This window comes from Myiozetetes cayanensis, unplaced genomic scaffold, assembly GCF_022539395.1.
Source record: "Myiozetetes cayanensis isolate MyiCay16 unplaced genomic scaffold, myiCay2020 scf15, whole genome shotgun sequence".
NCBI classification, from domain to species: domain Eukaryota; kingdom Metazoa; phylum Chordata; class Aves; order Passeriformes; family Tyrannidae; genus Myiozetetes; species Myiozetetes cayanensis.
Window position 1 is genome coordinate 2,805,233 of NW_026087159.1, and position 26,691 is coordinate 2,831,923.

The 26,691-nt window shown below is 37.8% G+C and overlaps 1 protein-coding gene across 1 annotated transcript in view; it reads left to right on the forward strand.

The window, feature by feature from the left end:
- The window catches only part of PCDH11X (protocadherin 11 X-linked), a 457,123-nt gene that overhangs the window by 320,439 nt on the left and 109,993 nt on the right, over positions 1–26,691 (forward strand). Inside the window, 1 exon segment of the mRNA XM_050310765.1 lies at positions 10,994–11,192. Within this exon segment, the coding sequence (XP_050166722.1) occupies positions 10,994–11,192 (199 nt within the window).

A 26,691-nucleotide genomic window follows, 5' to 3' on the forward strand; every position in this document is an offset into this window, starting at 1 on the left:
AATTGCTTCAGGGTGAGCAACCAGGGCACTTACCAAGGGTGTTCAATATTGTAAGGGATGCAGGAATGCAGGTCTGTAGCTGTGTGTGGAAGATGCCTGTGCCCATAGTGTCTCCCTGCTGCCCACATGACTTATACCAACTCTGCTGATATTAATGTTACTACCCTTCCCCACACACTGGTTGTTTTTTATTATTATTTCTTTTTTTTACCTGAGCATTGAGAATACAGAGTAGACCCAAGCTCTTCCATTTACTCTCACATGGCTACGTGTTACAAAGGATTTCTGCACTGTCACGCTTCCCTGGATCAACTAGAGCAAGCAGTTGCCTTTCCTGATCATGACCTTGTTATCAGTGTTGAAAAGGTATTTCAGACTTATAGGTTGCAATTTCAGTGTGGCTTGTATGGAGAATAATGTTTATCTCTGATTTCACTGAGCTTTACGTGAAATTTGAATAATCCTGAAGCAATAATAGTATCAGTATTAATCCTCTGCGTGGCAGGTGAGGAAATAGTAGTCCCTGAGTGCATGTGGGGAGTTGCAAGAGCAGCATTCAGTGTGCCCTTGACCTTCCCTCCCCCGCCCCTTTGGTTTTGTGGCTCTGGGGGACACTTGGGCATCTTTCCAAAGATGCAGGGACTTGGACTCTTTATGCTATTTATGAGTACACAATAGTGCAGTTTTTGGTTTATACAGTAAATGGCTTGGGAGCAAGTTGTTTTTAAGCAAATGATCACTCTGCTCAGTGCTGTGACAGAGGCACTGGGGGTCTGTGTGGCTACACAGCTGCAGCCCCGTGAGGAAGAGCTGCCCTCCTGGCTCATGAGAGATGCCCAGCCCTCACTTTTGCTAACTTTTCTGCCATCTGCCCCTGGTGCTTCGTATATTTTTGCAATAGCACCTTTCCCTTGACTTGCTTGAGTTGCTAAGTGAACAACCTTGCTTCTGTCTGGGTTTTTAGTTACTGTGCGTGTCTGGAGCTCACTTGTTTCCTCGTTTGCCTCAGTAGCTGCTTGTCAGGAAAGCTGCCCAAGGTCACAGGTCTGTGCTTTATAAAGCCAGGTCCCTGGTGACAGACATCTGAACCTCACCGAGCTGGACCTTGAGTTCCAGCTGTGCTCTCAGTGTGATTGCAGAGCACGAATCCCACAGCTCTGGGTCACGGCTGGGTTGGGACTGGGGTAGCTGCAGGACAGGGGATGATTCTGGCAGGTCACCTGTTCAGCTGTCACACAGCAGCTCTGGGGAAGTGACATTCCTCAGCCTTCAGCTGGAGCCCCTTAGTTCCCCTTGTCCAGAAATGTGTTACTTCTTTATGTAAACTAACATATGCTGTGTTACTTCTGTAATTTGTATTGTATGTTTTGCTCCGTGAAGAAAGATGAGGAAGTAATCTTAATAGTCCTAAAGAATGGCTGCACTGAATATGGAAATAAGCTGGCAAGATTTGAGGAACAAAGGAAGGCTAATGGCTTTATATTTTGCTTTACTGAAATTACACAAGTGGTGGATTCTGAAAGACAGTTATATATTCTGATTATCTGAAAGGGCAATTGCACGGACATCGTTCTGGAGGAGCGAAGGATGATATCAATGATACAATGCAGCACTTCAATTTGCAAAATTTTCCCCATTTACAAATAGATGTTTCAGACATCCATTTAAGAATACATTATTAGCATGTAGTTAGACTCTAGTTAAACTTTGAATATTTCATGTATTCCACTGTAAATAACAGCTAAATCTTATTCATTATCACCCTGATAGTATAAGCTATGAAAATAGTGATGCAAATGGGAGATTTCTGACTTTATTCAAATAAAACCTAAGCTTTTTTCTTAAAAAAGTTGGAGATAAAAATGAATCTTTCAAATATTTGACACAATGCCAAAGTATTGTTCACCATGGCATTTATCACATAGAATCTTTCCTATTTACAATAACAGAAGATTGAAACAAAACAAAGTGTACCAGTCAAAAATTCCTTTATTCCAGTACATTTCAGATAAAAACATTTGTCTGACTATTGGAAAGGGAGTTTCAGGATACATGTTCTGGTGAAAGTTTTCTTGATCCAGGAAGATTGTCTTGGACCATTGGAGTCCACCGAAGAGTGTACTGATATAAAAGTCTCTGTACTGGAATGCTGTATTTTACTTTGTACAAATCAAATACAGCATGAACTGCATCACTGCTTGCAAATTTTGACCTACAGCTTCATTTTATACAGGCCAGCAGGTTTTCTTTTTACTCTCTTGCTTCTTTTTTAACCAGTTCACCTAAAGGTGGACTAAGTATAGTTGTTATGGGAATGTACTTCAGATAGGTGACCTTGGACAGCCAACACACTGTATATTTAAAATTAAGAATGGGTAATCTAAGTGGTCAAATGATATTTGCTAAAGGCAAAAAAGATAACTGTTGCAGTCAAATACTGATACAGAGAGCAGAAGAGGGGATCCTTTCACTGCACTCTAAGCAGGTCTTGAGTTTCTGAGGGCCACTTTTGGGTAAAAGGAGGAATTTTTGTCTGTTCTTTCTGTTCTCCAGAAAGAGAAAGATGCTCTTTTTTACATCTGCATAAAATACATAAGTATCCTTGCACTATATCTATCATCAATTTCCATTCTAGCTAATCAAACACTTGTTATCAAACATTATAGATTTCCTGCTATAACAAATAAAGTGCTGTTTTATAAATGTGTGCTGTTATAACAAATGGAGTGAGATAGTGATATGCCAAAGAGCTGCTTTGCTACTCAATGTAAAAGACCCTTCACTTTCAACATTTTTTTTTTTTTTTTCATTTTTGCATTGACTCTTAGTAAGACTTGCAGAAAACCTGTTTCTTTACAGTGTCAGGGTGTAGCAATGGGTGGTTGCTCCCTGGGGGCCAAGAGCAATGAGTGGTCCCTGTGGTATTTGAGAGCTGCTGTGAATTGGTTGAAATGTAGTGCAGAAACCTTTGGATCCAAAAATATGAGACTTTTTTTCTACAAGAAGTTGAGGAGGTCTGTTTCTTTCTTTCTGTTTATTCAAGAGGTACCTCAGTCTCTTCAGGTTCTAAACTTATACTGTGGATTTGCTCTCCTGCACTGTTGTGTACCTTTTTTTTTTTTTTTTTAAATTTTAACAAAATGAGTTCACTTCAACAGCTACATGTGTAAATATCAAACATAAAGTTATTCTGTGTCTGTATTACACATGAACTGCTTTATAATCATCCAAACCTGCAGCAAAAAGTTTTATAGGATGAAATGCAACTGGAGTGTTGCACGACTACTTGGACTGGAGTACTTAAGAATACTCCTTGTGCATGTCTTGCTAATAGTATGTGTCTGCATTTTGCTTCGAAGTTCAGCACACTTGCAACCTAAAGAACGAAAGTTAGATAAAAGTCCCTTTTTCTGGGAAACACTAATAAGAATGGGTCTATTTCTTGGTTAGAAATGAAGGCACGTTTTCAAGCCTCTTCAAGTGAATACTTGCGAGGCTTGTGGAGTTGCACACATGAGTATTGCTTCAGAAAGATTTGACCTTTACAGGAAAAACTGAAGAGAAAAAAAACCCCACAAATGGAAATAGAATCAAGTTCTTGAGCTTTCTATCAGGTCTTTACAGCACTAATAACCTCATAAGGATTGCATTTAAACGTTTAGCCTTGACTGCTGCGATGTAAAAGTAGGGACTGGAGGTCAGTGAGTAACTCACTGGAACGTTATCATTCCGTGAATCTATACATTGCTCATGAAGAAACATGAAATCTATTTATCCGAGACACAACTGAAAGGTATAAATTAACAAAATGAAACTAGAGCTAGGGTTCTATGCTACGTAAACCACAGTGTTGCTTTTAAAAGAAATACAACTGTAATAACACCTAATCAATATTTCTGCTAAAAAATATCCTTGTTGTTGGGCCAGCCATCAGAATAGATGTCAAATATTACCAAAATGGTTCTGTATTATTGTTTATGATTATATTCTTTAACTAAGATATCTTTACCTGTCAGAAATCGAGCATTCAAGATAATAACATCAAAGATGATGGAAAATGAAGAATGTATTAAAGAAAAAAATCAGAATTGAGACTTTTTTATTTTTCAGTCTTAGAAACAGTACAGCCATAGTGTAACTTTCATGTGTAATTTTTATTTAATCACATGTCAAATTGAAGACTTACATGAATTAAACTTTAAAAAGCATGCTTTCAGCTATCATTTTGACATCTAGCATACTATAACTGCCGTTCAAAAACTAAATAAAATGTTTGACATGCTTTAAATGTTATTTTCAATTTTATTTGCTTTTTATTTCGGTTCTTTGTTGTTATTTCAAGAAGCTCAGAAAATACAATTTAATTGCTAAATGTTGCTGGGAAATGTCACATGAGAGATACTCTCCGGTGCAACGAGGATTAGCGTCTGAAAATAAATACCCTTTGAAGTTGTTAATCAGAAATTTGTGAAGTTCCAGGTTTATAATGGGTTTGTTAGTGATGATTTGGCTAATGAGTTTGTTCCATGACCTCTGTGGTGCAGGAGGAACATGAGGGTATCGGCTTAGCCTCTAGTCACATCAGTGAAAAATGCAACAGTGAAAATTGCTTCTTAAAGCGGGTGGTGTTACAAAAACCCTTCTTGTGCTTACCTACATGGAAAAGGGTTTCACAGAATACTTCTTTTGCAATAGCCAATAGCTGAAGTATCTGACATTTTCGCTTATCAGTTCAGTGCAGTTTTTCATGCCTGTAAGAAATGCCTGCAGGGAGATGAACGTGTGATTTCCAAAAGGCACCCTGAGTAAGTGTGTGGTAGAGTTACAAGATAGTCTTGCAAGATTATTTCTCATCACTTGAGCCAGCTCTTTTTGTGAGCGAATCAAACTACAAGATCTGACAATTTTAAGTAATTTCCATTTGTGCAGGTGTAGGGGCACCATCTGTTCTGCTGATTTGCTGTGGAGGTAGTAATTCTTTCATTGAAAATGTACAAATCTGTCTAAGATAATCATCCATATTGAATTTGTGTTTGTTTGGGCAGTCAACCAAGCTTCTATTTGCCCTTTTGAAATAAATAGGCTATGCTTCCTGCATCTAAATACGTTAATAAACTGGGAGGAGTTATTTAAATCAATAATAAGTAAAAGCCTAGAACTATTTACATGTCTCATACTACTATGGAACAGTAAGATTGCTAATCACAGTGAGGAAAAGTAATAGTATTTAACAGAGCTTTCTCTTCTTTAGAAGGAAGCCAGATGCTGTATTTTCCAGTAGTAATTAGTGAAAATGTAAGATATTAGTTATTAATGTTAATGATACTAAATTAGGAGGACTAGATAAATTTATATCAACAATGTCAAAAGGATTATATTGGATTTCTGAAGTTTTAAAGTGCTGAAAATGTAAAGTCTTGACAAGATTTAAAAGGGTAAAGATGGCAAATTGGGAAAAGAGTAGGTCTGTTTGATTTGATAAACAAATAGACAATCAGAAACTGAAAGGGATGCAATCAATAAAGATAGGGCAGGAGCTGGAACAACTGAACTTGCCCAAAGAAAAGGAAGGCTTGTTTAACAAGTGTGATCTGTATGAGATGACAGTTAAGGTTCTCAGTATTGGCAGTAGTTGGAGGTGTTACTTTTTCATGTGAGGTAGGGAAAAACTGATTTTAATGTCCATTTAGCTTGGACTTCTGCAATTAGCTGGGTATTGTCACTTTGCACACTACCTCTCTCTTTCCCCCAGGGTATGTGTCCTTAATTTTTCTTTTTTTGGGGAAAAAAAAAAAAAAAAAAAACCACAACAAAAAAAACCACAAAAACCCCACAAAAACAAACAAACAAACAAAAAACAAAAACACAAAAAAACCACAAAAAAAACCAAACAAAACCACAAACAACACCAAACAGCAAAAAACACACACACAAAACCAAACAATAAATAAATAAACCCCAAATATCAGTTCTGTGAAGGATCACTGCAGGGCATATTAAAGAAATTATAAAAAAGCACTGCTAAATTAGAAAAGGTGATTGCAACAGTGATTTGTTATTGGTAAAGTGTTCCTTGTTGTGTGTAATAATGGTGACCAAGAATGTTCAGCATCTTTGTAGATGCTCCAAGAGAAATGCAGATCCTTGTTGGTAAAAATATAGAAGTTATTTAATTCAGTGCTCCAAGTTGCAAAAATTATATGAAATACAGATTTATAAAACAGTTGATAGAAACTCCTTGGGTCATAACAGTTGTGCTGTTCACTACTAAGTTTAGGGAAAGAAAAAATGAAAATACTGCCTTGTCTTCGTTCAGTTTCAACACTAAGACATATTTCCCATTGGGTCTGTGGTTGGATCTTTTCAGGCTGTTTTCATGTTGTTCTAAGAATTTTGCACTGGTAGTTGCTGGGTCCTGTTGGTCTCAGTGTAAGCCTATGGCAAAAGACACTGGATTGTTGTTTTGGAACAAAAGGTGATAGTTGAGTGTAAAGAGATTTGAGCTGGAAATTGTAGTTTGATCAAGATTTTCTTTAACAACTGAGAATTACTGGTCATACCTGAAGATAGTTGTTGTCTGGTTATTTAAGGTACTTCACATCTTCCCAGCATTTCAAAGACACAAGAAACTGAGGAAATTAAACATTTTTCTTACTACTTCTTTATTTACCAACTGCTAATAGTGTAGGAAAATGTTGAAGTAGTCCTGTTCTTTTACACTTAGAGCATCTCCTAAATAAGGTCTGTTTTAAATCAGAATTATCATCTAAATAATATAATTAATTCAGCATAAATTAAAAAAGTAATGTTTTTTCTTTATGATCTCCTTTTAAAAGGATATTAATTTGCTTCAATGAATGAAGATAATAAGGTTAATAGTTTAATGTTCCTCAGTTGATATCTGCTGCTTTTTCTATTACCTTTTTCTTCCTTTTTGATTATAAATTGGCTAACCCCTGGTGTATAATTCCAGAAATCATCCCTTCAGTGTATCCAAAGCTATTTACTTAGACTCATCTTTTATTATTCCCACTGCCACAGTCTAATTATTGCAGTGAAAGATTGAACACAGAATAGTTTGGGGCTTTGATCAGTCTTCATATAAATTTCAATAATGAGAGTAAAAGGTTTGCAGTTTTCTGAGATAATTTGATCCCTCCAGACACGCTCTGCTTCTACCAAACGCAGTGAATGCCATATGAGACCTCTGACAGCATTTGTGTCTGGGTTCGTGACATCTCTGGAAGCAAAATTCTTTTTTCATACCAATAAAGAGTAATTTAATATTGTTAAATGTGTCAGAGAAACTATAGATTACTGTACATTTTTCCTTAAGTTTTCACTTCATTGTCCCCTATCAGTTTAATTGTCTGTATTACAAGTTCCTACATCAGAACCCACTAAGAATACATAATAGGTTTGCTTGCATTTCTCTCCTTTTGAAAAAGTGTACTAACTGTCATTCAAATAAATAAAACAAACCATAATCCTTGTTATTCTATTACTATCGGTGCTAACTCCCTTTGGAGATAAATAGAAAAGCAGCTGGAGACTGAGGATATTTTGTAATCTTATAAATTGAAATTTAAATGCCTCAAGGAGGAAATTTCCAAAATAATTGTGACAGAAGATAAGTCCCAGCTTTTGGCAAAATTTTATTAGAATTACTTGTTCCAGATCACTGTCTGATGCCTGCATGAATTAGGAAAATGGCAGCACTGCCATGCAGAGAAATAGCTGGATTTTTTTCATCTTGATAAATTCTTCTGAAAGTGCTCTGTCATCAGCGTTATCAGGTGTGACATTCTCAGGGACACTATCAAATTAAAAATCAGGAGCCTTTAGCTGATGCCAGTTGATTTTAAATCATATGGGTTTTATCCTTCCAACTAATAACATCTCAGTTTTTGCAACCAAATATTTACAGCTTTTTACTAAACGTGAGTGTTAGTTAGTGGCATTTTGAATTTTGTTTGGGATGTTACTTTTTCTCACTGGCCTAGGTAGTTAAAGAAAAAAACAGAAAAAAAGAGTTGGTGACTTTCTGGTCTCCTCTACTGTCATCTGGTTAAAAACTTCTGCTGTATTTTGACAACAAGCCATGAAAATAAATATTCTTTTATTTACATACAGTGAATCCCAGTTGCACATAGTATTAACCATTGTATTTCCTGTCGTGTGCAAAAGCTAATACTGGTATCTAATGCTAAAACTTGGGCTACAAAAGGCTTTAAGAATACTTCATTCTTAAGATTCATTGGTAGTTTGGAGAGGAGAAGATAAAAGGTAGTGTGGGTACCAAATATCACAGACCCAACACAAAACAGCACAAAGGCAATGCAAACTCCACAAAATACAGTTTTTACAAACAGCTCAAGCAATGAAAGTGGATTTTTTTCATAGACACTGTGAATACCAAACTCACTTCACATCAAAGAAATAGTATATTCCATTTCCACATGCCTTAGCTGTGCAAGCTTAGTGCAGTTTTGAATGCAGGGAGTACATCAGAAACATCGCTGGAATGTTTCCACTGGATCAATTTGACAAAACTTTAGTTATTTGGACTTTGAGAAAGGAGCTGATTGACACTGCTGGTGTGACTAGGGCTCTGAGAGGCAGCTGAGGAGTGGAATAGTAGAATTACATATCAGTAATTTCTGTGGATCCATCTGTTTTTTGACTGTGCAGAGACACTCCACGTGTTTCCACCCATCTGTAGTGGGAAAAGCCAGCAGGAGGAGCAGGACCACTGTCCCAGCCAGCCTTCCAGAGCCCTGGGGCAGCTGTAGGCAGCTCACTATGGAGTTCAACGAGAGGATTCTTCTGGTGACACCAGAAATGCTTGGGGGCTGTGGGTGTGTTAGCTGGGAACCTTTCATCATCTGAATTTTTTTCCAGTATGCTGTCAGGCTACCCCAGCACTCACAGAAGGGATGTCTTCTCCACTTTCTATCCTGAGTAATGGGAAGTCATTCTGTGTTCAGGTTTTCAGAGTGCAACTTGAGCTTGATGTCTTGGCTTGATCTGTTCCAATTTCTGTTAAAGATCTGCCAAATGAGGGAGAGTGGAAAATCTGCAAATTTGATAAACAGGAAAGCGGGACTGGAAGGCAAAGTGTACTTGATGAAAACAGATGAAATCATCTGGAAAAACAGAATGGCAGGAAGAATGAATGCAAAGTGCCACTCTTAGGCTCCAGCAATCAATGGCAATAACCAGAAAGGGAACAACAAGGAAAATGGCCAATAAAAAGGACCTGGATATTATGGTGGTTGGCAAGGAAAATGTGTTCCACTGCCTTGGAGAAGGCAAAGCAGTGGTGGGTCCTGCAGGAGATGTGAAATGATCCTTCTGCAATACTTTGTGCTTTAAGGATCTTGGCTGAAGCTGTGTAACGAGTTCTGAGCAGTGCACAGAGCCGTGTGTGTGTGCAGGGGGGGCGGGACAAGGTATCAGAAGCACAGGACAGATTGAAATAATAAGGTCCGTTTATTCTGAAGCAGACTAAAGTGCCAAATGCCAGAAAGATGAGTGGGAATAAGCAGACCATGATGGATGGGACTGAAGAAGTGATTTATTTTGCAACAAGAAAGAGGCAGGCTCGACATTAGAAGAAAACCTCTCCATTAGCAGTGGTGAAGCACTAAAACAGGTTTTCTGGGAAAGCCTTGAATGTCTTACTGGTAGCTTTTAAGCGGAGCTGTCACTCACATCTGTCAGGAATTGCATAGGTAGAGCTGATGCTGCCGTGTTCTTGGCTGTACACACTGTACAGCAGCTGTCTGTGGGCATGTGGAATAATGTCACATTGACAAAAAGAGATTTTGAAAAGTGGAAGAACTGAACTTTTTGCAAAAATTAATATAATTGAATGTTTTCAACACCGTCACCCTATAGGAACCAAATATCTAGAGACCTCTGACAACATCTGCTCTATTATAAACACTACATACTTTTTTGCATAATTGCATCAAAAATCTGATCTCCAGCTTCACTAATCCCAGAAGTTCTGATTCTGAAAAGATTTAAATTGCTTTTCAAATGGAATTTTGAGTAACAAGACACTAAGAACATTTAAAACTGTGTTTTTGTTTTGTTTTGTTGGGGTTTTTTTCAATCTTAATATTTCGAAAACATGGAAAACAAATGCATCAAGATAAGGAAAGCTGCTTATTTATTTGTTCTTATTTTCTTTTCATACTGGGACAGATTTACATTTAAGTTATTCAGTTCCTAAACCATGCAGAGTCATTTAGGTAATGAAAACACTGTCCTGTGCCTGGTGCATCAGGTGCTTTGTTTCACCTGGCCCTTCCTTCTGCAGCTGGACTGTGATGCTTTCCTTCCTCAGCTCACTGTTTCTCAGCTTCCAGCCTTTTACACTTAAGGTCAGGTCTACAGTATAACAAAAATCAAGGGAGTTGTAGTGAAATGTCTGAAGGAGAGTAATGGAATCTACTTTTCATTCATTAGCTTAACAGATGTGTGAAATCTATTAAAATAGTTTTCAATTCATATGACTTGTTATTGTTTGTTCTTTCTCTGCTTTAGAAGAATCCAACAGCATTATAAATGTGTCACATTTTTTAGGCCCAAAAGTGTGGAACAGCTTTTAATGGGAAAGAAAATGTTTTTTGAAAACTAGAAAACTGAGCAGGGAAATAAATTGAGCCTCAAAACATGATTGAAATCTCCAAGTCAATATACAAAAGGCATCCAAAGACTTGTGAAGTCTGACAGAATCTCTTTAGTTTGAGGTGTCTTTCATTTTGCATCAGGGCTTACATTTTTAAAAAACAGCAGCAAGCGGTGCTGTCAGGTGAAGCAGGTTTGAAAGCAGGCTGCCTGCTCATGAAAGCCTGAAATTGTGCACAACTCTCCGTAATGCATCCCCAGCAGATAACTGAAATAATACATTTCCTAAATTGGCTGCATTAAGCAATTACTGATACTGTAGTGGAAACCATATAATTTTGTTCCTTCCTTGTAGCCTCAGCGCCGTGTCACGTTTCACCTCCCAGATGGCTCCCAGGAAAGCTGCAGTGACAGTGGGCTTGGAGACCACGAACCCACGAGTGGGGCCAGCACATCCCACCCTCTGCCCCTCGGCTTCCCCCAGGAGGAGTACTATGAGCAGGCTTCCCCCAACAGCCGGACGGAGGGAGACGGCAACTCAGACCCCGAGTCCAGTAAGTGATGAACTCTGGTCATCTCACTTGTTAAATCATTTGAGTCTTGGAAGTGGGGCTTTTTTTTTCACCAGGTAATTATTAAAAGCAAATATTGATTTTAATGTGGCTGAAGAAATGCTATATTTCTAAAAACATGAAGTCTGACCGTTGGAAATAAAACACTTTGAGATGTTAAGGGCTTATGCATGACCTGGTAATTTTATAGATCTGCTGTGCTATACACAGAGGAGCTTTCTGATGAGGTTAATGCTGTTGCCCTTACAGTCATAAATACTACACTGAGGGAGTTCACTTTTTTTAACCTGTTTCCCTCTCTAAAACCACTACTTGCTGTAGTTAAATAGGGAGAACTCACAGATGATGAGAAGGTCTGCAAAGAAACTGCGGTCTCCAGAAGTAAGGGCTTCTTGATTTGTCTTTTGGAAGCAACAATGGTGTGTAGTAATAATCTCAAAAGAGTTTGTCTTCTTGCTTCTGCCATCGTGACTGCCTTCTTGTGGTGTCAAAAAGTTGGGCAAAATCAAGGTGAGCTCCAGACCACACTAGAGCTGTGGATACTGGCATTGCTTCCTATGCTGTGATAGCCAGTTGGAGATTCCACTGAACTTTAGTCAACTGTTAATTGTCCAGAGGCTCCTTATCTGGATTAAATTGAACTGTACCATTGATAAAGAGACACCTGAATGTCTCTAAGCCTCTAAGGCCTTGTTAATGGCTTAATAAGTGATTTGAAAATACATCTGTTCTGGGCAGAACTTGGCCCAAAAGGTGTATTTCAGCTGCTTTAGTGTATCATGAGGAATGAATTGGTAAGTGCTGTGCGCTTGAAATAGCTGTGTGAGAAGGTAGTTACACTCTGCAGTGGCCAATACAGCATCCAGCAGAGAGCCTTCCCTCTGACTCCAAGTTGGCTCTGACACATCCAGCCTGGCTCTTGGAAATCACCTTCTGCCTTTGCCTTGTTCTGCCCAGGACTGGAGTCTGAGGGGATTTTTGAATGGGTGAGGCTCATTCTCTTTTTGTTTTAGTTCATAAACTAGTACCTGGGGATCCTCAGTTTCAGACTTTTTAAAATTTGCCAAGTTGTATGTTTCCTGAATGTTGTTTGTTGTTTTTTTTTTCCAAGCTGATAGACAGCTGACAAGAACCATCAGAGGTTTTGGATGTTATGTTGAAAACATTATTCATCCCTTGCTTTTGTTTGTGTTTATGTATTTGAGGCTGAAATATACCCTTAAGAATATTCTAGGCAGTCAAACTGGATTCTTCACAGAATGAAGCTTTAAAGGGCTAGAAAAAACCCCCAAAGAAAGAAAATATCAAGTTATGTAGTGTGTTTTCTGCTTTTGCTATGCATACTCATGATCTGAACTTGCTTTCCAGCTCTCTCTTGTTGTTTGTGACTATGATATTTATTCTTTACTGAAGTGAGCATGACATACATGAAATCAGTATCTGAGTCCTTTCCTGCAGAGAATGTGTAGCAGGACCTGGTGTATGAGTTGTTAGAACAGGTGTGTGGATCTTGTCTTGCCATTTACAAAGAGGCTCGGGTTTGGGATTTGCCAGTTCTTTTTGAGCCCAATTTTTGCAGTTTCAGAAGTAGTATGGATCATGACTCTTCTGGAATGTTGCTCTAAAAGTAGCACAGCTCTGGCATCTCAATGGCATTGACACATATCACTGTGTGGAGACTAAGCAGGCATCTTAGTGAAGTTGAAGAAAGTTTAATCACCTGTCTAATTACCTGACAGTTCAGTTTTTAACTTGAAATCACAGTTTAATTAGCGTTTATGTTAGGTAAAGGTTTTTTTTTTTCTTCCTTTTAACTTGTATCTTATCAAAATGCTATAATGGATGTGATGTGGTCTGATGGTCGCAGCACAGACAGCATCGTTTGTGGCCCTTTTTAGTGTTTAATGCTCATATTAATGGCAGCATCTAGTGGCAGGAAAAACAAGGAGATGTAAATAGATGTCTGTTGTCTACTCTAAGCAAAAAAGAAGGGGAAGACCCACAGCATATTTGTGTTCAACATGCAAAGTTACTTACTCTAGCTAAAAGCAACCAAAATATCTGTGTGTTGATCTATGCAAGTGCTCAGCCTGAGGTTCATTCCGTTCTTTGGCATGCATGACAAATTTAGTCAATAGTGAAATAGTGAAAATAGTTCTGAATTCACAGTTTCCTCTCCAGACATACTGGTAGATTTTTGATTGTTATGTTTTTTTCATTAAATTTGGAGTGCCGTGATGCATTTGAAGTCTTTCTAGTCTTCTTTCATGGACCAAAGTGTTGTTAACGTGAAAAGAGAAAGGAATATATAGTCAGATAACCTGAGTAGAGTTCCTAAAATGGAGTAAGCATGGCCTTCATTCTCTCTCAAGATGTTTAATATCTGACCTGTCTTAATCTGAAACATTGTCTAGAACATTGAGCTTGGTTAGCCACCTGATGGTGATTTAGTTCAACTTTGCCTAAAAAGGAGACAGATTTGGGATGAAATGACATCAATAACATGTAGAGCCAAGTGAGACATTCAGTACCTTATGAAAGCTGATGACAGATGCGACATCACACAGAGATATGTTCAAAAGTGTTTTCTCCCTCTTGTTTTTCCTGACTACAGTTCTTTGGTGTTATTCGTTTCTCTAATATTGAAAATTATTGTCTTTTGGAAACTTTCCATTTACTGGCAACAGTAAAGCATTTATTGCAAAATGCTGAAAAAGATGAGCATAACATAATAACAAAACCTGAGAAATATCGGTGAGAGGAAACTTTACAAATTCACATCCAATACAGGATTGAAGCAAAGGGGAAAGAAAAACTGTAAGGTTATAGTGGTTAGAAAGCTATGAGCAATTTCTATGTAAAACTTTAAAATTAATTCACTGTGCTAATTAAAATTAGAAATAGGCTATTTAAAAATGATTTGTCTTCTCTTACTTTAGTTACCTCCTCAGAAAAGCATAATGTGCAGTGTGGTAGATGCATCATAAGGAAGAGATGCCAATAAACTGTCACACTAAGTAAATAGTAATATAAAAATGCATGTAGGTTTGTAGAGAACCTTACCCTTAAGTAACAATGCTCTTGTATGTGGTATTCATTTATTTTCTGCTCATAAATTGCTCAGACTAATAAGAATGCTTCAATAACTCCCTATGCTAAGGATTTTAACCAAACTACCCTTTTTTTTTCATCCTCTTTTTCTGCCCTGTGTTACATTTAAGTACAAAACACACTATAAACAAAGAGCAACAAATTCTCTCTTCCCTAGCAAACTCTCTCTCAGTGGTGCCCTCTTAGTGGCTGTAAGCAGTGATGCTGACCAGAGAGGCTAAAAGGTACATGTAAACCCCAGTTATGCTGGGTTATTTAATACATGTGTAACTTATTAATGACAGATTTTCAGGCTTCACCTGTTTTTGTTGCATTACCAAAACTATATTCTTTCCTCTAGAGAATAAAATTGTCTCTTTTATTTGGAGAAGATAGAATATGCCCAGTTCAACCAAGAAATTGGGCAGAGTAAAAGGAATGATTGCAGCTTGGGGATGGTGGGGGTGGGGAAGCCAGAAAACCTGAAAGTAATCTGAAATTAAATAATAGCAATCATTCTGTATAAAGACAATGGAAGTATAAACAAAGCTAGCTGAAAATTAAAGGACTAGTTAATGAGGCAAATCACACTGAGATTTCAGGGTTTCAAATTGGAGGAAACTGGTGTCTTAAGGTAAAGGGGGTTTCCATAAAGAATATTTAACAAGAATTAGGGACTAACGAGCCAAGAAAGTTTCATCGAAAATCAGAAGGTGTAGAGCTAAGTATGACCAAAAGGAGAGCCAGTAGATACTGTAATTTTGTGGTCACATCAAGTTAGTGTAGCTAAATGTGTCTGACTGCTTGTTTTTATCTCCTGATCACACTTTCTCCGGTGGCAGTACAAGCATTTGAAGAGCTGTTTGGGTGAACTGGGTAGAAGAATTCATCTGGGTTCAACACCTAGGGAGGGGGAAAGGGGTTTTTAAATACATGGATTCCCCAATTCCATTTGTTATATGAGGCACTACCTGTGGACAGCAAATGAGTGAAGGGGTAGCTGGGGCACAGCTTATGCTGGCTTTAAGTGATCATCAGACTGCAAGAGAATTAGTCTTAGGAAGAATTAAGACTGCAATCTGTGGCTTTTAACCACATAAGAAGGAGGTTTGCAACAAGGATGACATCTGTTCATGATTAAAGATAGCATATATTTCTTCCCCAAAATTAAAAGAACAGTTTCACCTTGCCTTAATTTTTGATAAGGGTGATGTTGATGAGCGGAAAGATGGGCTGATGAAGAATGATGATAATGGCACTAAAAGTCAGAGCAGGTTCAGTGCTCTCATGTGGAGGAGAGGAGATAATCTTTCTCCCAGGATATCAAAACTGATAGTGGCTTTTTTTATTTTCTCTAATTCTAAGACACAAGATGTCAAGAAAAAATAAAATGTCAGTCATGCTTCAGTACTGGAAAACATTTACAAGAAAGAAACTAAGATATATGTAAACGTAATACAATAAATGATATAATAGGTTTCCCAAGAGAAGAACCTTTATTATTTCACATCCATGACATGTATTTTTAATTTTGGGGACTACATGTATAGTTAATCTATATCTATTTAAGAACTAATAACTATTATTACACCACATTAGAGTGGAGCAGTAGTAATCAAGAATGAAAAGACACAGAATAATACAAGAATGGAAAAATCTCCATCGTTACATTCATTCATGAATTTGGCATTAAAAAAGCAGGAACATGTCAATGAAATATTCTAGTAGCTCAAAGCCAAGCATTACTGAAAATAGAGGAGGAGGTGTGCATGACACAAGAATTGGATTTTGCTAAGGATTTGAAGTAATAGCAGTGGGATGAAATCTAATATCTGAGAGTCATTCTCATAGGACCTGGTGTATGGGACTACTATATAAATCACCAGCTGCAAATGACATAAATAAAAAAAAAACCAACAAACTGAGTATTAAAAAGATAAACTATAAATCATCAATACCTAACGTGATTGTGAAAATATCTTGGGTTACTCCTAGTACAGGTAAAAAAAGAAGAAAAAAAAAACCTCAAGGCGTTACTGATACCATAATGGGCCTGTTATGAATAATGTTGGCTTCCCACATTAAAGAAAGGTGAACTCACATGAGAAACAGGTGTAAAGAAATGTTATTAATAACAGGGGAATGAAATGCCTATATACAGAAAAAGGAATTAATATTGGCTTGTTTAAACTGCACAGTAAAGGCTGGCTGGGGATTGGGATTCTCACATAATAGCAGAGTGGGAGCCAAAATCAAGCCCTGGGTTGGTTCACAGGGAAATGAGAAGGTGCTGCCTGTAAACCAGCCAAGCCTGGAAATTTGGGAGTTGCAAGCAACATCAGTGTGAGGAAGTATAGAAGCAAGGCATGAAAATGAAAGCTGATTATAAAAAGAAGCTTGATAAATTTATGAGAGGACAAATAAATCGCTCTTTGTAATAGCAGCAAACCCGGTGTGTGATGCAACAAGTCACTTTTCTGCATTGAGAATATTAAATGTGGGGTTGAATGTGTTTACTGAGTGTCAGTTCTGTGTTAGCCTGTGGTTCCAGCTCCAACCCCCACCTGGACATGGGGTTGGTGCTCTGGTGCCTCACCTGTTTGGGGAGCTTGGCCCAGACACTGCCATGATGGGAAGCAGTGCTGACCCCACCATGCCCAGCACTGTCAGCAGCTCACCTTTGTGACAACTTGGAGGGTCCCATAAATCTCACTGATGCCGTGCTGGAGTGGATAAGGTCAGTCCTGTACACTGACAGACAGCTACAGACAGGAAGTTTGCTCTCCTTGGGGAAAATGCCTGAGTTTTCTGCCATGCTGACTTGTCTGATAATCAGCAACTCTGCAGTAGCTGAAATATACTCTTTAAACATCATCAATAGGATGCTCTGACAGCTGGACTTCAGGCCTCATGCTGGGACACAAGAAAAAATAAAACTACAAAGTTTTAAGTTTCTTGTTCCCTGTCCAAAAGCTGGATTGCCAATAGATAGAATTTTTTCTTAATGGTGTTTTCATTTTTTTTATCCTCGTCTTGTTTACTTTTAGTTCCACAGTAAGGTTGAAATGTAACAGTAATATTTTAATCCGGTTGTTGGAGAGGTATAAACACACTGTAGCACTTAGGTCTAATTTTAATAAAAAAGAAAAATGCTGTCATTAGTTAAAGATAACAAATCTCAGGCTAAAACACATCCCAGTCTACCAAATCTGCCCATTGGGCCCTTTTACTTCTGCTGTATTGGGTTTTTCTAACCCCATGGCTGAACACTAATAATTAAGTCAGAAAGTGCTGAGGTAATTAATCTTTCTGAGGCAATAGAGTTTGATTGATCTTCTACCTTTAATCAAATTAGCTTGTACGTAGGTGGGAGAATGTAATGGCTGAGCACGGTACTGTACCACTTTGTGAAGTGCCAACCTTTACAGTGACCTCCTGCGTGTGTGCCCATGAATCACGTCTCTACAAACCACCACAGCAATCATTAAGTGGCTGTGTGATTTAAAAGATGGGGGAACTGGCAGAGATCAAAATCAGGATGTGCTCAACACTCACATTTTAAAGTATATATCCTTTAGAGGTGCAGCTTTATGTCTGTGTGGCGCATGTTTGAGGGCATTGAATGTCACAGGGCTGAGAGCTGTGGATTTTCCAGATGTTTTAGCTCTCTGTTTCTAAAAGAACTGTCTAGTCATAGGCACACACAGTGGAGCAAGCCAGCAGAAACTCCTATAAAACAAAACATTATGGTATTCTGGATTTGTTCATGAGTGGAGAGAGGGGAAGAGGTCAGACTGGAGAGGTCAATTTACAGTGATACAGATGAGTGGCTTTTGCAAGCAGATTTTCACTTGTACCTGAGAGGATACAGATTGCATATTCAGAAATAATTCTGTGATTTAGTAATTTGTTCCCTGAGAGCCTAACCTAAGAGTTATTAAATCAGCTGACACAAAGAGGGGAAAATGGACAAAGCTAATTAAATTAAAAAATGCAAAAGCAAAAAATTGTCCTGGTTGCCCCCTCTCAGTCAGACCCAGCGCTGTAAATACAGACTCGGAGCTTTAAAATCTGTGTATAAGGAGCACTTTTTATAAATTCTTCTCAAAGTAAATTTTAGATATTTTATTGCTGGTATCAGAGCATAAAACCTTGATCTACATTTTCTACTGTTTGAAGAAAAGTAAGATAAAAGCAAGTTTTCTGAGATGCACCGTATTCTTTCATGAAAAATCAATGGGGATTGATGAGGAAAATCAATGGGGAAAAAATGTTGGGTTTTCTAGACTACATACTGGGATGAAGTAATTCAGGCAATAATAATGTGTTTTTGAATACCACCTAATGTAATTCTTGACTGAGGTTTTTTATAATAGAAATTACTCCATCTAAAATGATTAGAAAGAATAGATCCACCTTACAGTTGAGAAATCAGTCACTTCTTGTGAAATAATAAGGAAGGCTTTAAAGTGTTTGTTTTGGGGTTTCTTTTAATAATAAATGAGATCTGACATCTATAAACAGTGATTTAGTGGCAGATGTTCTGTGATATATATTTATGTTACCACTTAAGCTGACATGGTAATGGATAATCCTATTTTTTTCTGTTTGAGGTTTATGAAAGTTTTAAAATATATTGCTCTAGCGAGCAGGCTGCTGGGGCAGAGGTGGATAGTGAGCAAATTTCTTCCCTCTAGTTTTTCAAACTCCTTTTAGATCTGACTAGCTGTCATATTTGCAGTAAATAGAGGCCCTGAAGTTTGGCTGGGTAAATGGAATCTAATTTGGAGCCCTCTGTATCTGGGAGTGTATTAGGGCTTTGATGGTTACGATAGCTCAGAAAGTCACAAAGGGCACAGATTAAAACAGGACGTTTATCTGGAGCATATGAAAGCTGAAGTCATTGATAGAACTCCCTTCTGGTGACAGCTTTGAAGACGAGTGTATCCTGCGTATCTTAAATCTAGTTATGGATGAGATAGGAGTTTATCACGGGGAAGCAGACCTCTGCCAGCAAAGCAATCCCTTATCTTGTCCACCGGCTTTGCGGATGACAAGTGTGAAGACGGGGCACAAATGTCAGGAGGCAGCAGGAATCTGGGGTGGCAAAGTCACCCCGCTCTAGCCAGGCTCCCATTAGAAGGAAACAGTGACCATCTCTTGAGAATAAGGCCTTCTTTGCTTCTCATTTTTACTTGACCACCCACACAGCAAGATAAAGTTCGTAAGACATTTGTTTTTGTTACTTATGAGCCACAAAACAATTCTTTCCATGGCCTTCTGTCTCTCTTATTTTGTCTAAAACTTTCTGTTTCTTCTTTAAGAGTAGGAAAACGCAGATGATGCAATTTTATTTTTTTTTAATCAAGGTAATCAGTGGCTCCAGGAGGAGCTTTTAGCAATATGAAATATTAAGGTGTTTTTAGCACTGAGTTCCTGCTTTTAAAATGGAAATATAGGGGAAAAAAAGTCTCTTTTATACCATTTAAGCCATGTGAAAAATTGCATGATTATAATTTGATTTGAAGCATAATAATTTATTACTTGATTTCCACTGTGATTAATGAAAAATATATTTAATGACTTTCTGCAACTACCAGCCTTCCTTAGAAATTAAATGGTAAAATTGTATGTATTGAACAAAGCAGATTCCTGACTGACAGTGCACTTATAGTCACAGCATTTGCTGAGTCAATAAATCTAGTGATTGTAGTCCTTGTTTGTGTAGAGATGTGGTCATCCTTTAATCTGTTGTTTTTCTTTTTACTGGACTTTTGGTAGGGAAATTGGATCCAGTGTTGAAGTATGCATTAGGAACAACTAGAGCTGGTGTTCTAAAAAGCTCACGTGTATCTGTATATTCCTGAATAGAGGAGATATTTTTGGCTTTATTCTTCAAATATATCTTTTAGCCTTCTGGAAAAGCAGCATGTTGTTAATAAGCTGCTGTTTCTGTAATGTCTTTGTGGTTGTATAGTTGGCATTGTGATCCTTTTATTTTCTGGTTACTGTTCAAACCTGGACTCTGCTGGATTAAGGTCAAGGAAAGGCTCCAAAACCCTTGTGAAGGGGAACACAGGACTGGTGTCCTTGTGCTTGCTCTAGACCCAGCAACTGTAACACCAGTTTTTCTTGAAACCTACTGGTTGCTGATATTATGTACACATTCTGAAACATAAAATATATTTGTCTAGTTTGAGCTGAAGAGACCAAGGCAGAGTATTTATGATTATACTTTTGGATTTATATTACACCAGAGGTTGAGATTCTCACCTTTGTGTTTAATATCAATAAATAATGTTCCTGCTTTCTAGTCAGTGGCGGGATTCTGTGTGGGTTGTGCTTTATTCATAATGCTGTGTGATTCAGTACTTTTCTTAGTAATCCAAGTGGCATTCTAATTGTTCTTGAATGTTTTCAAAGTTAACTCTTTGTGTTACTGATGTTAGCAATTCCAGAAACTCTTGTCTCACGTATCCCTTTCATAATTCTCTACCTGATCTCACGCTGTCTTGGTTGGTTGTACATATTCATTCCCACATTTCAGTTGGAATTAGATGGTAAACTCCTTGGATTAGAGAGAGAAATTTTACTGTGTATTTGTGGGGCTCCGAGCACAATGTGGCTGATTTTCTGCAATTGCACTAAAAATCACCACAAATACTTGTACGATAAAAGTGGTGCAGATCTGTACAAACTGGCAGTGCTTCTAAGTGCATATCAGGTCTTGTTGTTCTCATTTCATCCTGTAAAAATAGTTAGCTTGGGGTTTTTTGGTTCCCTAAATTCAATTTCACTGTTAAAGATGATGTTAATTGGGTAATTCATCCTGATGTGAGCAGACAGGAGCTGTGTGTGGCCAAGGAGAGGTGCTGGTGCTGCAGGGCAGTGCTGTGGTGGGCCAGCATCATGTTGGTTTAATTCACAGAGTCACCTGACTCCCAGATCCATTGTTTCATAGAGGTTCTTATGATAAGAAATTAGTTTAACCTCACTGTATAAGGTACCTGGCAAATATTCGCCTGCATCTGTGCATCAGCAACACTAACTTGAGGATTGTGTTTCAGAAATGCTTTTATGTCCCACTTTTGCCAAGGTGAGCAACGCTGATGCATCCTGGATAGCTTGGCTTAGATGGGATAATAGGATGGGATAGTAAGATGGAACAGGACTTAACAGCACCTTCCCTTTTTTTCTGCTGCTTTGAAAACAGCACTTCTTGCTGCCGTGCCTTGCTGCCAAGCAGCACTGTTGCAATGCTTGTCATTGCAGTGCTTAAAGCTCTACTTTAAACCTTAGTGCGTCACATTAAAATTCTCTCTAAATAATAGTAAGAAGCAACAACTGATCCAGCTAAAATGCTGTTCCCAGGAAAAGGGCATGGCTAGCTGATTCTGTATGGTCTGCTGGACTTCAAATCCTTTCATTCAAAATAACTTTATTTCTGTGAAACACCAGGAAGAACAATCACACTTTTTCAAAAGTTATTCTTTTATCTGGTTATCTTGACTGATGTTCCAAACCCAGTGTCCCAGAAGATGTGTCCTCTATAGGGGAAGATGTTATAAAGTCTGGCCCTCACCTAATACTTTAAAAGAAAGTGGGCCTTTCTCTACCAAGAAAGGCTTTATTCATGTCACATACTAATCATACACCAAAGAACTATTTAGAAATAGAAAGACAACCTTTGCCTCTCCTCCTCAGTAGTAGCTCATGTAAAGAAAAACAGTGGCAATAAAGGGAAATAGGAGTGGTGATAAAAAGCTCTTTGAAAACTATAAAGGCACAATTTTTTATCTCATTAGGACCAATATTAAAACTTTTCTTTATACACATCCTCATTTTTTTACTAAGGGTCAAATATCAACGATTACAGATTCTGTTGGGGTGGAGCTCTTGTCATCTGTCTCTAAAATTAGCTCCTTATTTCTCTATTTTAGTGAAGATCACAAACATATTTCACCATCAGCCCCATTATCAGTCAGCATTGCCCTGACCTACTCCAATACTCGAATATATCCACAGCAGTGTGAAAAAAATGTATGTCAGAAGCCCTACAAATAAAGCAGGTGCTTTACCTTGAATTACTCTGTCCTGTGAATGGAATAACATTTGCTATGTCTATATATGGGGTCTGAGAAATTGTATGAGAATTAGGAGTTTAGACTATTCAAGTATTTGTATGTTTTAAAGAATATTAAGAGTTAAATAATCTGCTTGGATATCGAATTATCCAGCTTTCCATGAAAGGATTCATAATTAAAATATTTCTAGCTTTTGGGAAAAAGATAAGGTACTTCCTCCTCAATTTTATTTTATATTTTTGTTCACATCTGCTAAACTACAGAAAGATTTCAAAAGTGCAATGCTGTGAATTATTCCGAAGTTGGAAAAGGACAATTCTTTTTTTGTTTGCTTCTTCCCCCTAAAATCTTGTGATTTTTGATACAGTGGGGTTATTTCTGTGGAAGGGATTTGTGTCAGGATCATTGTATGACTCCTGGCTCTTAATTTGTGTCAGAATGCAGCAGATTGCCAAATCTGTGTCACAGCTTCAAAAATGTTGTTCTCTCTGTCATCCTATAACTGGCACAGTAGAAGAAAGCACCAAGGAAAGAGCCATGACATTTGTAGGACTTGCTTTGCTGCTGATGGCAGCTGATCATAGCAGGGCTCCACCATTAACGCTTCACTGCTCAATAAACCTGATGAGTCCACTTGGTTTATTTGAAACTGCCTGTGCCTCTAACAAGAAATCTCACTAACTATATTTTAATGCAGATTTTGTGTCTTTGAGCTAAGCAAGGGTCATATAGTGAGGCCTTTAAGGAGCACATTTCCTTGGAGTGTTTGCTTCCAACAGAGTCCGTGCTGTGACAGGAATCCTGCAATCACTGCGCTTCACACACAGCCCCGGCCCTTGAAAGCAAAGAGAGGAAGCAAAGCTTCCCCATTCCATGTTTAAAATTGCCAGGGAGAACACTGTCCACATCATGATAATGCAATGCATTGACATAAAAATTAAAGATGGACAATACAACAGCAAAGTCCAAGCAAGGTAAGATATTCAGAAGCAAGGAAAAAATAAAATTCCCTGACCTTATTGTAGCCCCTGCATTAGGAGCAAATCATTATAACGATTGTAAAACTAAAGATATTAATTTAACCACTAAAAATATCTTAATGAAAAGCTCCCTCACAATTCCTTCTTTATGCTTTTTTAAAATACAGACTTTTAAGGGTTTTTTTTCCCCTTTGAAACATACTTACAAAGAAACATGGCTCTACTTTGTTCATTCATCATTAACCTCTGCTATCGACTTTGTGTCTCCAATCTAAAGAGTTCAAAAGAAATTATAATACAAATAAGCAGATGTTTTCTGTTTTGTATAACACCTATTCTTGCTGAATAGGGATAAAAGATGGTAAATGTGGAGGGACATTAATATTTCTTGTTAAAATGTGCTTCGCAGGCTGAAGAAACTCATATACATAATGATAGTCAAATGTCGGGGAGTAAAAATAGGAATTTGTTAAAAACAGCTGTGCTGCACAACTCTTTGACAGGAATAGAGGAATGCTTTATCCAGTAAAAATTACAGAATTTATTTAGAAGAAACTGTAGCTGTTAATTTTCATCAAGACAGAAGGTTAACAAGTCTGTGAAATGGGGAGCTGGTTCAGTCCTGTTTCATGACCATGAAAAAAAGCAATGTTTAACTCTGATAGATCATTTTCCTCATAGCAGAGGAGTTCTGTAGCATTCTCTGTAGCACCATGATGCAGTTTCAGTGTGTTTTCAATGCTGCCAACCTCATCTCTATCACCTTCATGTTCTCTGGGAATCTTTCAAAGAAACCACAGAATCACGTAGGTTGGAAGAGACCTCTGAAATCATCGAGTCCGACCTAAATATTGACACAAAATAATACTTCTGTTTGAACGCTCTTGCTATCAGCTACTTTGACCTTTATTTTCCCCAAGGTCATTGCCCCCTTTCCCACAGGAAGGGCTGGCAGGGCAGCCCAGGGTGTCTGTGACTCAGTCCAGTGCCTGTGCCCTGGTCAGACAGTGCCTGTGATTGCCTCTGACACAGGGAAACGGGGCAGTCACCACATTACTCAACTGGAGCTGGCAGTGCCTAAGTGGTTCTCTGGGTTATTTGGTTAGGATAGACTGTACGTCAGAAAAGATCTCGGCTTTTTAGCCAAAAGATTAGCAGCTGAATTACAGATGGACCAATCTGTGAGCTTAGAAAGCAGACCTAGACAGCTGCCTGCACTGCAAGGCATGAAGGTGATTTCTTAACTCCAACACTGATGAAGCTCCAGAATACATATTACAGAAATATGTTGCGTTTATTCTTTAAAAATTGATTACGCTCTAAGCATATTCCATAACTGTATACTACTATTTACAGTGACTAGGAAAAACTGACCCTCATGTCCTACACTAACCAGTTTTTGACTAGTAATGCTCAATTTGGAAATAAGCACATAAGCAGAGCAGACAGGGGGGTCACAGACGGATTTTTTTGGTCCAGAAGATGGGAGTGAGACTGTGGCACAGCAAGGCAGCTGCATTTCTAATTCACAGTCACTCTATCCTTTACCCCCCAGGAAATGTACTCTAATCCATAACCATTTTGCATGCTGAGGTGAGATGTTAAATACCAAGAATTGCTTTTAAATAATAAGATTATGACACAGACCAATGAGAACAGGGATCTCAAGGTTAAAGATGGCATTCCTCCTTCAGTCTAAGCTGCCTGAAAGGAAGAAAGACATTGGAGAAGAAAAAACAGAAGGTGTGAATACATCAAAATATGGCATAAAAAGACTTTTAAAATCGGATGTCAGTGTATCTATCTAACTAAAACATATTTATTTTCCATCGTTAAAATATTTCTGTTGAGGCAGGATCTTTCTCAGGTGTTTGCTCCATATGCACTCAATTCAAATTATCATTATCTTTGTGGTATGTATAACTACTTGCAGAGTCACGTACTTTAAGACAGATGGCAACTTATTTTCCCACAGCAGTAGAAAAAGACTCCAGTAAAAATATACTATCTTTATTCAGATGTCCATGGTAACAAATAGAGGAAAATAAGCCAGCTTTTTTTCTCTCAGCAGAAATCCCTTTGAAGACAAGTGGGTTTTTTACTCAAATATTGCTGGTATTTCTGGAACATATTTAAATGTTCTGGAACATATTTAACTGTTAAGCACTTTATCTGAGATTTTGTCAAGATTCTGCCCTGAAACAATCTCTTTTTTTTTTTTTTTTCATTAATACACTTCTTTCTTACAAGGCATCTGCATGAATCTTTCCTGGAGGGAAATTAAAATGTCGTTAATCAAGGTCATGAGATGGGCTCCAGAAAAGGAGTCAGAGATCTGCATATATATAGAAAATGTTTTTAAGAATCTATTGGATTCTCTTTATGACTTTTGATTTCATTTTGTAAAGAGAAATAATATAATTTGGTTGATTAGCAATACAATTGGAAAAAATCTGGCAAAATTTAAACTATTCTAATATCTCTATTACACTCACAGAGGACTGTGCAAGATGTCCATCTGCTCAGAAGTTACATTTGGGTTTTCCACAGTCTCTCTGATTCTTAGTAAGGTACAAGGAATAATTTCATTTACTGCAGAGAGAGAAATAACAATAAGCCCAGACTGAGAGGAAAGGTATGTGAAGCTGTTGATAAGGAAGCACAGCACTGTATTTATCAGAATTCAGTGTAAAATCAGAAAGATCAAACTCAAATTTTAGCTCTATTAAAAAAAAAACCAAAAAAACCATTTCTCAGAAGACAAGCTAAAAAGTGGAATGCCACTTTTCTTTCATGGTTTGTAGGAAAAAGAGATCTTTCTCTGGAGTTCTTGATGGAACTTGCCTTTCTCTTCCCATTGTTTCAGTAATTTACATAACTTCTGCTCATGTCAGAAGAAGTTTCAGTTAGAAAATGCATTAGTAAATTATTGTTTGAGAATCTTGAACTAAAAGACCTGGTTTATTCAATGTGAAAATAATTCTAGTTTCATGTGTAAGATATATCAACTGCATCAACAATGTTGCATTGATTGTAGAGGTTTGTTTGAAAAAAAATACAATCAACCCTGACTGAACAAGTCAATTTGTTGCCTTGATTAAATAGAGCAGACAGAAGAATGGCTGAAAAGAAAAAGAGCTCAAAACTATGGTCAGAGCAGTTCACTCAGACAGTACAAATTTTCTCTTCATTTTCCTTTCACGTACTTCAGCTTGGTCACCCATTCAGCAGCAGAATGATAGGGTTGTGATATTCTTTTGCCCAAACATACTGAACTTAGTGCTACCTTTTAGCAGGACCTTGTTTGCACCCAGGATGGAATCTAAA